This window comes from Psammomys obesus, unplaced genomic scaffold, assembly GCF_907164565.1.
Source record: "Psammomys obesus unplaced genomic scaffold, mPsaObe1.curated_primary_1811, whole genome shotgun sequence".
NCBI classification, from domain to species: domain Eukaryota; kingdom Metazoa; phylum Chordata; class Mammalia; order Rodentia; family Muridae; genus Psammomys; species Psammomys obesus.
Genome location: NW_026593286.1, coordinates 28048268 through 28065485, shown reverse-complemented (window position 1 = coordinate 28065485; position 17218 = coordinate 28048268). Strand labels below are relative to the sequence as shown.

The 17218-nt window shown below is 40.4% G+C and overlaps 1 protein-coding gene across 1 annotated transcript in view; it reads left to right on the top strand.

Moving 5' to 3' along the window:
• Pard3b (par-3 family cell polarity regulator beta) overlaps positions 1-17218 on the top strand; it is a 517239-nt gene that overhangs the window by 353929 nt on the left and 146092 nt on the right. The window contains exon 18 of the mRNA XM_055616796.1: positions 7486-7788. Within this exon, the coding sequence (XP_055472771.1) occupies positions 7486-7788 (303 nt within the window). The remainder of the gene's footprint in view (positions 1-7485; positions 7789-17218) is intronic.

Genomic DNA, 17218 nt, shown 5'->3' with positions numbered 1-17218 from the left:
AAGAAAGAAAGAAAGAAAGAAAGAAAGAAAGAAAGAAAGAAAGAAAGGAGAAAGAAAGAATTGGGTGAACAACCTCTTTCAAATACGAACAGGACATTTGGTGCAGACCTGGGCTACTTGCTTGTCAGAGAGCATCGAAGAAGCTGTGGAAACCAAATGGGTCAAGACGAAAGGGCAAATCAGCAGACACAGAGCCATGTCTGTCAACGAATTATAGGTGACCTGTGCAGCAAAGGGGGAATGCATGTAGGCAAATCCCTAAATGCATTGTGCTGATGTATCATGGACTTAAATAAAAGTTGGTAGTGCTTTCACAACCCCTGTAATGGAAGAGTCGGAAAAAAAAATCTCTAATAACTAATTTGTCCCCATTGGAAGTATCGAGGGCACTACCACCTTAATCTGGAAATCAGCAATTAAAAAGAAAAGAAAGAGTCAGGCATTATACTGGTTTGTCTGTACTAGGAGAGCTTCACCAAAATCAAAACTCCAGCGCTGTTAAAGGCAAGGTTTTCTTATAGAAGAATTTTAGGTGATACAAATAAAGAAATAGAAGCCTTCCCAGTGACCATTTCACAACCTGCCATGAGACAATTCAGCAAACTCATTAATGATTACATGAAAAGGTGATCACAAAACCGCCCAGTACTCTTAGTTGGCTCCCCTAGCGTCACTAAAGTAAGACAGCCAGACATTGCATGTGTTTTTATGTGGTACAACTTAAAATGCAATACTGGGATGTTTTTTTAGTTTATAGCAGAATTTTTAAGAATTGACACTGTAACAATACTGAGTTATCTTCAGTGTCATTGTTATCTAATTTTTCACATTCAGTATACCTAAATACAATTGATTCTGATATTCAATTTCTATCCTAATATCATGGTCAATAAAACTGTAATACATGAAAACTTCATAACATTAAAATACATACTTTGAAGTACATCTCGAGCAGAACTACCTTCCTAGCAAGATGACTGGGGCAGTAAAAGAGTGAATAAAATATTTAAACTAAATGAAACCAAGTTGTTTCTAAGTCACTTACAAAGGGGAAACCTGGGTTATCACCCAGATTTTCAGCAGTAGCACTGTTGTGCAAAAATGGAGGCACATGTTTATACTCAAGGAAGGACTATAATTCAATATTCAACCAGCCAATAATTCAATCTGGCAAAAACAGCCTTTGGATATAGAAAGCATATTTTTACCCGCTCAGGAAATGCAGACCCAATTTTTCTTCTCGAGTGGTACCCATCATTGGGTGTGAGGACTGTGCGAGTCTTTATTAAGTCTGAGTACCTTAGCAGAATAAACATTCAGTTACTTGCTCTGGTAGTTTAAATGAGAATAGACCACGTAGGTTCATATGTTTGAATGTTCTCTCCTCCTCTCTCTCTTCTCGGTCTCAAGAGTGTTGTTTCAACACGTAAGCTTTCAGCTTCTGCTCTAGCACTCTGCCTGCCTGCCTGCCTGCCTGCCTGCTCCCATGCTCCCCATGGACCAACCCTCTGAAACTCTGAACAAGCCCCCAATAAACACTTTCTTTCGTAAGCTCCTTTGGTCATGGTGTCTCATTAGAGCAATGAAAGCTAAGACATTTTCAAAGCTAGGAACAAATGAGAATCGGACAGGATTTTACAGTGTGAGAATGATTCAACTACAGCGCCAGAAGGGCAGCATGGAGCTAGTCATAATCGTGGGATATTTAGCTTTCATCGCCTGCTCTTTTAAGTAGCAAAATGCTTACCGTGGAGGAAAGGAGGTGCAGATGTGACATAGATACGGCTGTGATGAGGGGAGAGCACACGGAGACTTCGATGTTTAGTTATAGTTGAGCGTGTCCCTCAAGACTCCGTGTGTCGGACGCTTAGTCCTAGCATGACAGGGTTGGACGGTGGATCTCTATGAGGATGAGTCCCTAAGTAAAATGGAGTCATGATCCCAGGACCGATTGTGAAACTCCAGCCCGTCTGGCCTCCTGTTTCTGTATGTGGTCTCTCTGGCACACGCTCCTACCACCATTAACCTGCACTGATGTACCCCAGGGGCTCACATAAAGACTGCGCCATCCTGCTTAGACTTAGAGCATCTCAACGCAGAGCCCTGAAAGCCTGTTTTCTCTGTTGGCAGAAAATGAACTACTATGGCCACCTCCTGTATTACTTACAAATAGTATTGCTCTGTAAGAGTGTTTTATCTGAGGCTTTGTTTTCTAAAATGTCTGTATCTTTGTTTCCTTTTAAAATAAAAAGTCAAAAAATAAAAAATAAGAATATCTAAGTTTGCCAACTTTTTTTTTTTTTTTTTTACTACTAAGCACACATGTTAGATAAATCATTGTTGCCCATAATCTTACCCGGATATATGTCCTTGTCGATAGCAGATAGCTCAAACCAGTCAGTTTCCACATCATATTTATAGCCCGATATTGAGTAAATACTACATGCCTTTGCCCATTCTCAGGTGTCCCTCCCCCTAATTAAAGCACCTAATACCATTTCCACAATTTGTATCAAGAATGACAAGTTCCTTCAAAACCCAGGCCACATGGCCCTGCCTTTATAAATCTCACTCACAGGCCCTGGGCATCCAGGACCAAATGCACACACAGTAGCTTTCTTTGCTAGTGAATCATGATCACTTATACTGTAGGTAAACCAGGGACCAGGTTTGGCTCTGTTCTTCTTTCTAACACTTGTAAGCAGAGCAGATGCTGAAGGCTTAAATAGCCACAGAATTATCAGAAAGGGAACTCACAGGACACATTGAAGTAGTTTGTAGGCCAGTCAGGGACAGAATGTCAAGACGGAATCAGTGAAAGGTGTGCATTTTGTTTTGTTCTTGCAGTCTTATTCCAACATGTGGCAATGGGGTGATGTTCTACAGTCAGAACAAAGGGCACGATAGAGTGTAAACACAACACATGGAGGCAGGCTGGTTTGTGTAATCCATCCACCACCCCTCTACAAAAGAATGCAGTTTAGTAACAGTCCTGAGCAAAATTCTACCAGGCCTGCATAACACAAATGCTCACAGAATCGGACAGGGTAAATGCTAGTATGCTTGTTCTCCTTCAGAGCTTTCAACTTTTATTATGAAATGGCCCAAATGTCCAGAAATTAATGGATTAAAGAACTTTGTAACTGTATAATAATTCAGACAAATACAGAGCTTGCAAAACCTACCTGTTGAATACAAGACAAAACACTGAGGCCACTGTGGGACTGTGATTGACAAGCTTACTTCTGTACTGGAGAAGATGAGAGTTGAATCTTTGACTAAAGGAAGGGGAGAAGGGATGAAGGAAGGTGGGTGGGACTGGGAGGAGAGGACAGAGTGGCCCGTGACTGAGATGTAAAATTGAATTAATTTTAAAAAAATTTCAGAAATGTAAAGTTAAGAAATAGAAAATTAAAATGTGAAATATTTGTTTGACTAATTAAATATATTTTATGACCTATAAATGTTTACAGTTTAAATCAGAATGAATGTTAAAATATCATTTTAAGTGACATGAGAATACTAATGTAAGGTCACCAGTAGTTTCAATTCTATGCATTTTCCTAAAATGACTTCCTTTCCCACTTTGCTTGTCACCATCCTGGGAGCTTATTTTCTCTAGTGTTCAATCTGCGGGGAAGGTTATCCTGACAGCTGATGAACCTTCTCCTAGATGAGGTTGCCTCGGTGCCTGGTTTTGTTTTGATGAGTCTGGCTTTATCTTTACTCTTTCACCTTCCTTGTCATTTCTTTTTCTCCCTACTTTGTCTCAATGAAACTTCCTCATACACAGGAGACTACCCACAGGGCATTCAGCTCTCCCAGCCGTGAGTGAGTCCCCGTTCTGAAGTCGGGTCCTCACAGAAACCTTTCCTATCCTCAGATTCTCTCTTACTAAGTGAAGCCATGCTGGCTCCTGTAGACCTCAGTCCTCTTCAGGGAAATGTGTGCCCGGCTGCAAATGAAAACATGTCTTAACTCTTGGCATAATCCCCATTTTAGGCTGAAGATGCATTTTCTTCCCCAGTCTCTGATCATATAATGTTTCAGTGAGAATAGGGAGCTAGCCATACTTTCACTCAGTTGTTTACTATAATCCGTCAGAGATCCGCCATCTGACTGAGAATGCGGTGGGAATGCTCTTTACTTGAAGACGTTTGTAGCAGCCTCTTCAGGTACAGATTAAAGTGGAGGGCTGGCTAGTTTCACATTAATTTGACAAAAGCTAGAGTCATTGTGGAAGAGGAAACCATAATGGAGAAAACGCCCCCGGCAGTTGGCTCGTGGGCATGTCTGTGGTCCAGTTTCTTAAGTGATGTTTGATATGGAAGGCCCAGGTAACTGTGGGCTAGTGGTTTTAGGGGCTGTAAGAAAGCAAACTGAGCAAGCCATGAGGAACTACCCAGTAAGAGTACTCTGCCCACGACCTCTGCTTCATTCCCTGCCTCCAAGTCCCTGTCTTGACTTCCCTAGATGATAAAGTATAAACTATAAAACAAAATTTTAAAAAAGAAATAAACTAACAGAAAATCTTTTCTCCCCAAATTCTGAGTCATGTTGTTTTATCACAGCAGTGGAAACCCTAACTGAGACAAGGGGGGAATATGATGATATGCCAAAATATCTTTGAATGAATCAAGCTAACACCATCCAATAAAACTTTCCGCAGCTGTGGAAATCGTCCACATCACTGTTGCAACAGAAGCCACTGGCTACATGTAACTATTAATTGCTTGAATAGATTTATAAGACTGAAAAAATGTTTTATTTTATTTTGATTAATTCAAATTTAAATGTATAGGGCCACACACAGCCAATGGCTCCCACATTAGATAGCAGATCTAAGCAATATAAAACATGAAAACTACACACTGTAGCCAAGGAAATGGAAATTAAGAGGGGCATCCAAGAAATGGAAAGGAAAGAAGGGACACTGCTATTTTCAAAGAGAGAAAAGAGAAGTTTCAACAATGCAAAGGCGGCATGCCCTGTAGAACAGGGAAGCAAGCTTGGTGCTGTGAGTGAAAAAGTAGTTAGGCTATTCTGAAAATCGGGTATTTTAACATGTTGACTTTCCAGGAGTAAGGAGACTCCCAATCAGAGCAAGACAAGTGTATTTCTCTTTGACGATGTCATGAGAGAGTCTTCCTCATCTTCTTTGCATCCCCATTTCTAAGGTTGCCTTGTCCTCCCCCACGTGGAGAGACCCTGATATAGGTCATCATGATGATGGTACAGAGAAATGACTATGTCACCTGCTGAGCAATTAATATGAAATTAGTTACTGCAACCCTTAGTAGTTCAAAGAAGAGAGAGGAAGAATTTGGTTTTGTTTTAGCAAAGAAAAATACAAGATCCAAAGCTGCTTGGCATACATAGGGAACTTTTTCATCTACAAATCTCTACACACTTAGGAAGTTTAATTAATGAAAAAAAAAAAAGAAAACCTCAAAGAAAGAGATGAAATAAGGAACGCAGGTCCCAGTGTTCTAGTTCTGCTGGTTTAGAAAAGTCAGGCTTGCCCCGTGTGTCAGCCAGGGCTGGGTGGTATTTATTTTTCTACATTTCGGAAGGAGAGGAAGAGAGGAAACATACAGAGTCCCACCCTTTGACTCCCAATGTCTTTTACCTTATTTACAATGGAAATCCATCCCTATCCATGCAGTACAGGAAGCATCCTCTGATAAACCAATCTGCACCATCCCTTGAAAAACAATACATCTTGGAACACTCCTCGTTTTAGGCTGAGTCTCAAATTTCATTGGAGTAGGCTCTCTTCTTTATCAAAAATTATTCAACTCAAGCAGCCACGAATCTGGGACTGACATGCATTGAAAGAGGAGAGGGAAGGCCCCCTTAATGGGTGCGCTACTGTGTAGTCTCCTTTTCATCTTAATTCAGAATCCCTTAGAGATTCAAACTGCCTTATGCAAAAATATAAATCCTCCCAATTATTTATATGTCAGGTACATTTTTTGCCTAGTCAAAACAGATATGCAACAATGTATCATGGCATTTGTTTTCATCTGTTGTGACCCAGAGATGCTGCTCTCTTATTCTATGTCACCTTCTAAACGTTTTTATTTTGTAACTTTTCCTTTCTCTTGCCCAATTTCTTCTTTTTTCTACTGGGAAAAAAAAACTAGCCTAAGATACAAACACTGGCTTGTCACAAGGGGAAAAATTTTTTTTGAAAGATCATGGCTTCTAAAGATTTTGACAAAGGGTTTGATGTTTGGAAAATGAAAATAGCTGCCTCGTACAAAAAAAAAAAGAAAAAGAAAAAAAGGAAGAAAGAAAACAACTGTTTTTGTTTGAAGAGGAGTTGCTGAGGGGTTTTAGACTTTGTTTGTGACTGGCCCAGGCTTTCTGTCCGTGTCTACAAGCAAACACAGATCTTTCACTGCTAGCCTTAGCCCTCTTATCTTCTCTGATGCCCAGACTTCAGCTTCATCTCCATCCTTCCTTGAACATGGCTTTGGATACCTGAGTCAGGATCATCCTGCTCTCTCATCTCATATACTCTATATCTCATATTCTCAAGGGTAAAAGGTTAAAGGGTCTCCACCCATAACACCACTATTCAATGGAACATCCTAGGGAGCTTTCTGTCTTAGTGTATTTAGTGGGAGTTGAAGAGAACCAAGCTAATGACCTCTGAATCAATTCTCACAATTCAGGTGGGTGTAGGTTCCACCTGACTGTATGTTCTGCCCCATCCTCAGTGGTCCACATATAGTCCCTGGCTAGCAGAAACATTCTGTACTACCACTTAAAGCTTTAGGGCTATGGACTTCTGCCAGTAACGGAGTTTAATTCACTTATATGTGCCAATTCATCTCTGTCACAAGCCTGGTAATTTCTTCATTATTTTGCTCTGTCCCTAGCCCTTGTACAATGAGGTACAATGATCCCCATTTGTGTAAAAAAGAAAAAAAGTCTCTTATAAATCACCCCTCAATTCTGCAGCTTTTAGTGACCAGACAGTCTCTGTATTTCTTCTTCATATCTAAATCAATTCTCTTCAAACTTTTTTCTTTTTTCTTTTTTTTTTTAGAAGAATACACTGAAACTCTGGAGTAGTAAAGAGTGAAGTCATAGCAAATGTGTAAGATTCTGATGGGCTCTTTCACATGTGGCCTGATCCCAAGAAAGACTTTCAAGGCATATCTTTTCTTAGGTGTACTTTGCCAGAAGCCCAGCTCTTTTGTAGGGAGGAACTGCTATCAGCCCGATCATCAGGAGGAGATGTGTCAAAATACCTATAGCATTGCTATCAAAGTGAAGACTCTGTGACAAATAAAGGTCACGGATTTCAAATTAATCCTCTTATGCTGTTGGCATTTCTGCATGGCATGATCTTGAGGAAATGGGAAAGTGACAGCTGAATGGCTTGCAAGGGTTAACCCAGATCCGGGAGACTATTTCATTGTGTCAGCATATGAAATTCACATTAGTCTCTGCTACCTCTTCTGTATTTTTCAGGATTGGAGCAAAACATCAGGAGCTAAGAGAAAAGCAGGCAAGAGGTCTTGTTGATTATGCCACGGTGGCAATTGGATCAGTGCATGATATGGATGATGATGAAATGGACCCCAATTATGCCAGGGTGAACCACTTTCGGGAACCGTGCACGTCAGCGAATGTCTTTAGATCTCCATCTCCTCCTCGAGCTGGACCACTTGGCTACCCTCGGGATGGACGTCCACTGTCTCCAGACAGAGACCACTTAGAGGGTCTCTATGCCAAGGTCAACAAGCCATATCATCCCCCAGCCCTAGCTGACAGGTAATATAACTGAGTGAAAGATGAATGCACTTTTAATTCAGTAAGCTTCAAATCATCTCTACTGCTGAAGCAGATAAAAAAAAATGTATCTCTCAATCTACTGAAACTTCAATGACATGGTGCCCTAGACAAGCATTGCACTTTGACCTACCAGTAAGGTATCAGTCATCAAAAATTAAACAATAGCTAGTTATAAAGTGACATGAATGGATAGTAGCAGTAGGGTGCATAGTGCTTAGAAACAATTTTTGCAGGAATACAGTGGCAGAGAACTAATGATCAAAGTTTTGAAGGAATATTGTCTTTTGCCTTAAGAGCCTTATTCAAGAAGATGGCACTTAGTCAAGAACTTGGGGTGAGGAGTCAGAAGATGTAAAATGGCTTCCAAGTAGGTGTAATTGAAGTGGGATTATAGATAGCTATGACAGTGCAGGAGAAAAATAAGATTGGGATTTCATAGTTAAGGAAAACTCAACTGTCTAGCTATTCACTGATGAGCAGGGGTGGAAATGAGATGATCTTGGTCCTAGGAGTTTGATGAAGTAGAGGCAGATAGGAGGTGACATGTAGGTTTAGCAGCCAGGGAAAGAGATATTGGTAGCATCTATCTGAAGCAAGTTAGGAACAATATGATTCCAACCCCACCTCTTGCCAAAAGAAAAATGCACTGTCTCGGGAAAGGCTGATCTAAAAGAGCCTCAGTTCAAAAGCATTAGTAGGTGACCCTGGAGTCTTACATTCCAGGAATGGCTTGATGGACCTTGCTCTAATCTGACTGCTCCTGCTTGAAATCTGGAGGGAGGAGGTAAGGGAAGGTGTTAAGAAGCTCTCATTCTAAAAGAAAGAAAGACTCATTTTCCAGATTTCTTGGGGTTCCGACAACCACGCGGCCCCTAGCAGTAGGCAGCTTTTGTGCGATAACATGATCTATTGCCCGTGTTTACCGTTTACACATTTCCCCAGCTGGGCGATATTATGCACTTTCAATTAGGTTGTGGAGAGGAAGGGAAATCATGGCATTTTTATGCAGACTGTAAAGTGTAGCTTCAGAAGACTGATCACCTTTCAGAGCCTTTCCAATAACCAAGTGGGAAGTGAGGAGCAATTTTTAATCCTTACTGTCAAGCTTCCAGGTTGATAATATTAAAGAAAGATGGTCAAGTTTTTCGTTAGGACAAAATGAAAATATAAATTCCTATGACTCTGTGATACGGCCATCATAAGTAAATTGCTAATTCTAAGGATTGATTAAGAGTTGGCCTTTCTCTCTCCAGCCTTCACATAAAGTTGAATTTTATCATGTAAATAATAATAGTCTACTTGAGTCCATTCTAGGCTAAAGCATAGTCAGTCTTCCTTTCTTTATGTCAGAAAGGCCTTCACAGCAATCCTCTTTGCATATGTCTGATAAAACACCAGCACCTAAGAGTATATTTCTCAGGCCTTCCAAAGCTAGGGTGTGCCAGTGCTAATGCCATAGGAATAAATATGAGGTACTCTGCAAGAAAAGATTTATCTCAAACCTACTAGCAGAATTAAACCACAGAAATGTGTTTTTCTTTTAGTGTGGTCTTTCCTTTTTCCTTTTTCCTTTTTTTTTTTTTTTTTTTTTTTTTTTTTTTTTTTTTTTTTTTTTTTTGACCTGATGTGCTAATATGTATTCTTGGTCTCCAAGAATATTATACAACCAGAACTCATCATGCCCACAATATTTGTCATGTAAAGTTTATTTTACTCATACATTTTTAAGACCCTGGATTGGTCAGATCCCATCTCTGTGACAAAAATCCATGAAATGAACAACTCAAAAATAAGAAATCTCTATGCTGGTGTGCAGTTCTCTGGGTCTTGGTCCATGCCTTAGTCACATAGCCAAGCTATACTCAGCCTCCATCATGACGCGGAGAATGTGTTGGAGAAAGCTACTCATCTAAATGCAGTGAGGAAGCAGATAAGGTCTGGGGAGATCATGGACATTACTAATTTTTTTTTATGGTGGTTAATATTAACTGTGAACTCGAGAGGGTCTAGAATCTGAAAATATCTATGAGGGAATTTACACGTTAGGTTAACTGAGGTGGAAAAATCCGACCTAAAGTAGGCATCAGCAAGTATTTCATGGGCCAGAATCCCATACTGAATAAAAAGGGGGCAACCTGAACAATACTGTTTACCTCTCTGCTTCCCGATGTTGTGACCAACTGCTTTGATTTCCACTGCCGTGATTTTTCCACCATGATAGACTGCACCCTCGCACTGTGAGCTGAAATAAACTCCCCCCTCACTGAAGATGCTTCTTGTCAGCTTTTTAGTCACGGTGAGGAGAATAATAAATGTTTCCCCAGGCCTTTATTTTCTCAAACTTGACTCCACTTCTGAATAGCTATGATTTTTTTCAAAAGATTAACCCACTGACAAAGCTGTCATCTCTCTGTGGCCCCAGCTATAAACACTGCAGTACTGGAACCAAGCCTTCATTACTCAATCAATAGGAGAAATGTTTAGAGCTAAACCATAACATACACGTACATAGTATTCTAAGATGATTTTTATCCATGTAGGTAGACCAGGAAAGAAATCTCATTGGATAATGTTAAAGACAGCTACTATAAAATGCTGCCAAAAAAATTATTTATTTACTGCCCATCCCAGACATCTATATGAGTAATGGAGTTACAATTTTGGCTCTGTCCTCTTTGTGTTATTAAATGCTCCAAATCAGCCTTCCACAGAGTTTTAGACAGCTGTTAAATTTTTGGATAGCAGATCAAAGAGTAACTCCTTTTACCCAGAATTGTCTTGATTCTGCACTTATCTTTAATTACATTTAAAAACTGTTCTGTTCCTTTTTCTTAAAGTCTTAAAGCAAGCAAAATTTGCCTTGATGCACAGGAAACACTAGATAGGCCCAAGTAAATCTAAGATTTTCTTTGGATAGTATTCCAAGCAATGTCTCTAAGCTGACACTCTGAGTTTTAAACCTACTTACTGTAAAGTAGGTTTTTTTGTTTGTTTGTGTGTGTGTGTGTGTGTGTGTTTACTTTTTAAAGTAAAGAGCACATAACTTACCCACCCATCTGTTCAATCATTCTTAATTCAATAAGCATTTTTTTTCTATTTATATATTCTAGATACTATAGAAAGTCCTAGGGAAAAATGAGCATGACATGTCAATGAGGATTAGAGGAAGTCCTTCTCTATTCAGTAGAAACCCAAGACGTGGAAATAGAGAGTTGTAATATCCAGTGATTGGAAGTGAAAGCTTCTTCTTGTCTGGGCTGCCCACAAAAAGCCTTCTATAGCAGGTGATGGTGGAGCTGGCTCTGGGAGCACCCTTAGACATTGGTTAGGTACAATGGAGTAACTGTTTTCCCTTACAAAATAATCACGTGAAAAGGTCAAGTTGCTAGACAGAGCATGCATTCGAGGAAGTTCAGAACTACCCAGAACATAGCATGTGGGGAGGAAGGAAAACAATGGGAAGTGGGCTCCACAGGCCAGAGAAGCCACCGTATGAGGGAGTACCTCGCCCCATGTTGATACTGGTTGATGGTAACTGCCGCTGCCTAACGTGCGCTCCAGAAGCCTGAGTGGCAGCATGTGTGTCGTGGAGAGATATGTGTCCCGATCCTGTGTCTAATGTCATAATTGTGTCTGTAGAATGAAGCCTCCAAAGAGAACATGGCCACTGAAAGGTCACTGGAAACCTAGAGAGGACAGCATCAGCTCAGTAGAAGCAGAGGAAAACTTATAATGAGAATCGCTGAGGATGTAAGAACGTACAGAGTGAGCCCGGTGGTAATGAGAAAGCAGAGTTGTGTGGTGGGAAAGACTGTCCTTGAAGTCACATCTAGGGTGATGATTCAGAGCTAACAGAGTCACCTCAAGGCAATGCTGCACAAAATGAGCGCAGGAAATGTGAGTTGTTACAGTGAGAATTCTATGATTTTGGTTTCTTAAAAAAAAAAAAAAGAAATGTATGGGAGTATGTTTTAATTTTAATCCCAGGTGTTGGGATATAAGGCTGCTTCACAGCAGGTGACTGGTTTGCCTCGGGCTCTAGCAGGGGTATGGTTTTCACAGGTGCAGTTAGTTCCTGTGAATATGTAACATTTGGAATTCTGGGAACTTTTCAGAGGCTCTATAAAGGCTAGGGCCCTGAGAGGCAGGGTTGCTGTTGTGGGTGTTTGGATGTTGTTGGTTGCTGTTGGTTTAGGTTTGTCAAGTAGTTACGCACAAAGAAACGAGAAGAAGAAATTAGATATCCTGACAGTGAAAATCAAACTTGCTCCAATGAACTCAATCAGCAGGAAGCAGTCTAATGATAATTTTGACCCCTTTTCTTCGATCCTTTTTTCTTTTCTATCCAGTATTAGAGGGTCAATGATGGTGGAGAGAGTGGTAGATGGAAAAAGGAGCCCACAAAGTAGCAAGCGCTAGCTACATAATCTTCTCTGTATCATTATTTTCCTTAACTCCCTGTCATTTAGACATATCCTCCTCCATTCCTGGTACAATATGAAGATAAAGTGGCTCAGTTTAGGTTCTTAATATGTTAATGGCATGTTAAAACATGACTTCTGGAATGGAGGATTGATTGGGTCTGGTTCTCTTCCACTGAATGGCCTTCAATAAAATAACTTCTCCAAGGTGCTATGTCTCATCTTCATGCAAACAATGCAACAAATACTTACAGAGCATCTACCAAGGGCCAGGACTGGCGATCAGCCATGAGTTGAATAAGGAATGAGGGAAAATGGTATATGCCCCTCATAGAGAGTTGCTATATGTTAAGATAACATATACCTTACCATAGACGTGTAGGTATATCATGACATAGATCCTACAAAGACAATGATTGGTGCAGGGCAGTTACTGCAGCTGGCTAGTGAATGGGGAAACATAGGTGAAGGTCAAAGTGAGAGGAAGTGTGGCGTGTGAGAGCCGGGCTTCTTAAGCTCCACCCACAATTCTTCCACACCCAAGCTTTTTATGCAACCCCCAAACATATAAGTAAGAAAATGCATATACCAGTGAAACACTTACTGATAATATATCATAAATAAATTTATTTTAAAATGATTCTTTACATATAATTTATCAGGCATTAAAAAAATGGAAGCAGATTTGCATGCTAATGAGATTAATGCTCGTTTATTTTACATAAAGATTTAAATCCTGGCTGAATATTTGATACCATAGGACATAAACCATCTTCAACGTTTTTCAGAGTTGATCAATACTTTGATTTTTATAATCGTCAATGCTGAGAACACCACTTCACATAAATGCATAATACAAGATGACAGAGGTAGGCTTAGGGCCCCTTTCAAAACTGTTGGAAATTCTGTGCTCATCACAGGCCAGAATTCATATAATGATTTTTTTTTTTTGTAAAATTCAAGTCAGCAACTCTAACATCAATTTTTCAAATCAAACATTCTAACAAAATACAGTTGAAAGATACACGAATTTGACATTTACATGCTGAGAACTGATGGTAGAAAAACGTTAAAATTCGTAGTTCCCCATAATCATGTAGGTACAGTAAAAATATTGCAGTCCTGAACATACCATAGTCTCAAGTCCGAGCCAAGGTGTAGTGTTCACTGCACATGACACGTGTAGGGTAGTGTTTATGTTATGTGTTCTGGGCCCAGGCTGCAGTGAAGGTGTGGAATACAGCATGGGTAAGTGCTGTCAAAAACACCGTGAATTAATTATATGGTCATTGTGCATCCAGAGACCTTTTATTGTTACCAATTTTTTTTGCAACCCTTATATTCATCTATGACCTTGTATGGGGTTATGACTCAGAGTTTAAGAAACTGGTTATTAGAGGAACCAGAAAGAAAATAAGCTATCAATGGCAAGACATAAAATAGACCCAAGAGCAAAAAAGGGGTGGGGTAACTGAGCCTTGATCACCAGGATAAGGTGATCTTATTATACTTATTATGAAAGAGCTGAGGGGGAGGCTGTGGAAGGAAGAGCTTGCTTAGGATTTACACATAAGGTGTAAACCTGGAATCCCACGAATTGATCAGGGGCAGAGCATCCTCACCTCTCTACAAGATGGAGGCTTGATACCATGATGTTTCAGAGGCTGAGATGGCTAAAAGCAATTTACCTTTTTAACTAAGTTTTTCTCCATATAAAGATGTACCTGTTCATATATCTACACTTAAAACTGGCCTGAACAAGGGTGCAGAAGGAAAGGCACATCTCCTTAGGGTCACTAGGCAATCATTTCTTCAATGTAAACTCTTCCAGCTGCTTTAATCCTGCCTTATAATCCATAGTTTATGATCACTATGTTAATCACGCTGTGTACAACTGGACACACCATCTTTCAGATACACCAGATGGCCTTGATCTTTATGTCCTACTGTTGTAATAAAACTGAGGAAAGAGTTCATTTCAGCATCTAGGAGAGATGTCAGGACAAGAACTCCAGACAGGAACTTGAAAATAAGAACTAAAGCAGAGTCCAAGAAGAATACTGGTTTACTGGCTTACTCTTCCTTTCTTACTCCACCTGCTTTCTTTATTTCTTTCTGTTGTTTTCCGATAAAATGTTTCTTATTATTAGGCAACAATTTATCATCTTTAATAATATTTTTAACTTTACATTGATTCCTTATAAGTTTTACATTAGGCATCCCAGTCCCGTTCACCTCCACTTCCCCTCATATCTGCCCTTCACTCTTGCAAATCCCCTCCCCAAAATAAAAACATACACAAAAACAAACAGAAGAATAAAGCATAGAAAAACATCACATTGAGGAAGCTGTAGTGTGTCACAGTGTGTCCCACAGTATATACTTTTGTCCACACCTCTTCACTGGCAAATGTTTGTTCGTCTTCTTTGGGGTCTCTGATTTCTGCCACTATCAGTATTGGATCCTCCTCCCTGTTACCCTCCTGTTGCCCTGTGTCATGGAGATCCTGCAGCTTTGGATCAGTAGGACTGGCCCTTTCGTGTGTCCCAACCATTAACAGTTGATATTGATTTTGGGGTGGGCCAACTCAGAGCCCTGGATCCGGGCCTGGGTGGTAGCTGAGCTGCTCAGTGTGCTGGCTCTCCCTTAATCACGCCACCAGGACAAGCTCTCCAGCACTGTTCCAGGTAGGCCACCCAGTGCTGCCATCAGCAGGAAGCAGGATCAGCTCTCCTGCCCTTGGGGTGGTTCACCAGTACCCATCCCTCAATGAGCCAGCTCCACTGTGCTGCCCAGTCAAGGTGTGGGGCCCACTCTCCCAAGTACTGCAGCCTATGAGGGGCTAGGACAGCTCTCCTGCTCTCACACCCTCAGGGCTGGCTCACTCCTGCCTTCACCATCAGAGCCAGCTCCAGTGTGTTGCCCAGGTGAAGCACAGGGCCTGTTCTCCTGAGTGCTACAGCCAGTGAGAGGGTACAGTAGCTCTTTAGCTCTCATGCCCTTGGGGCTAGCTCTCTTGACCACAGTAGGTGGCAAGGAAAAAAGGGTAAGGGCATCACCCCCCACCCACACCACCTACACCACCTCGGAGCAGGTAAGTGGCAGGAGGGCCAGCTCTCAGCCTGCTTTCATATACAACCCAGGACCACCTGCCCAGGCCCAGACCTGCCCACAATAGGCTGGACTCTTTTACATCAATCATTAGTAAATCATGTAGTAAAGACTGCATCAATCATTAGTAAAGACAGTACCACTATCAACTTGCCAAAAGGCCAATAATTTTTTTCTTTTTATTTATTTATTATTTTTTATTATTAGTTACATTTTATTAACTCTGTATCCCGGCTGTATCCCGCTCCCTCACTCCCTCCCAATCCCACCCTCACTCCCTCATCTCCTCCCTGCCCCTTTCCAAGTCCACTGATTGGGGAAGACCTCCTCCCCTTTCATCTGACCCTGTTTTATCAGGTATCTTCAGGACTGGCTGCAAATAGAAGCATTTTCTCAATTAAGATTCCCTTTTCTTGTTTGACTCTAACATGTGCAAAGTTGACAAAACACTATCCAGGACAACTGTCAAGCTATGTATTAATAAACTCATATTTATAGAGTGACATTTTTATTAGAGGATAGTCTTTGTATCCAAGTTAAACATATACTTGTTAGGACTAAATCCAGGCATGATGACACACACCTGCAATCCAAACAGTTCTAATTCTGAGGCAGGAGAATCATGTGTTTGAGTTTAGGCTGGGCTACAAAAAAACATATACCTTATACCTCCCCCCTGCCTCAAATGTACTTGTTAGTTTGAGCTCATTGTTATCCAGAAAGATATGGGCTTTTTGTCCAAAATATTAGCTATGCTTCATAGATTAGTTTTGTCACTCTCATATTTAATCATTGTGACTCATCTATGTCATTGATAAGATCATTGATCAGTGTCAAATATAATCTTTACAATTCATTACTTGAGACCTCCATTAATCAGCTCTCTGTGGGACCTCCACTCGGCTATTAATTTAGTTCACTTGCATCTAGTTTACATTCTCCATTTTAGCCAGAAACATTGTAAAAGCTCTGACTCGCTTTGAGATGCCCATGTTTGTAAGCGCTGCTCCACTTAGCATCCATAACCTGGAAGAAACCATGTATTCTTAGTGTATCCTAAAGCAATTATTCTCTCTACACGCTAGCGCAGGTAAAATAATACTTTTAGAAATAATTATAAGATTTTTGTGTGGTCTAGTGATACTGTACTCTTTGTATTTGCTTACTAAATGTGTACTGACTAACTAACATATGACAGCTGTGAAATTAAAGTGCCAAGTAGCAAGGAACACCACGGCAATCTAGGTAAATGGCCTTCGTGCTCCAGTATCTCTTTATAAGTGCTTTGTAGAAACTTTCATTGAGCATCTGTTACATTCCAGAGCTCACACAGTTAGAAGCAGTCCTAACCCTCAAGAAACTCAGTCTAATGGCTAGATCTGTTCTGTGACCAACATTAACTATAAAATTGCAGTATCATGTTAGAGTTAGGAATAGGGTCCACTGTGAAAGTCTTTAAATTGTAAGTGAATTCGATTTTGGAAAGACCTGAGGCTTGGGAGCCTTTCCGTGACACTGGTTCAAATCTTTAATTGTTCAAAAACTTAAGTGTTAGAACTGTAAAATGAAGAAAAGGTATGCGCTATATCCAGTGAATTATCTGTGACTCAAGTGAAATAAGTCATTGCCTGCCTCATTAAACATCAGCTCTAAATGTTCAGGAAAGCTTTTGCACAATAACATTGGACCATATAGCCCATTAGGGTATATGTTGAGAAAGTCAGTTAGTTAATATAACTGTTTATGAAGGTTATTGTTGTATCTTGCTTTTGACCCTTGAAGTCGTGCGTTTTAGAACCTCATAGATTCCACCTGTTCTATGGCCACGTAATTAGAAGTTAATGCTACCTCCAGCTCTAACTGTTGCTGGAATATTG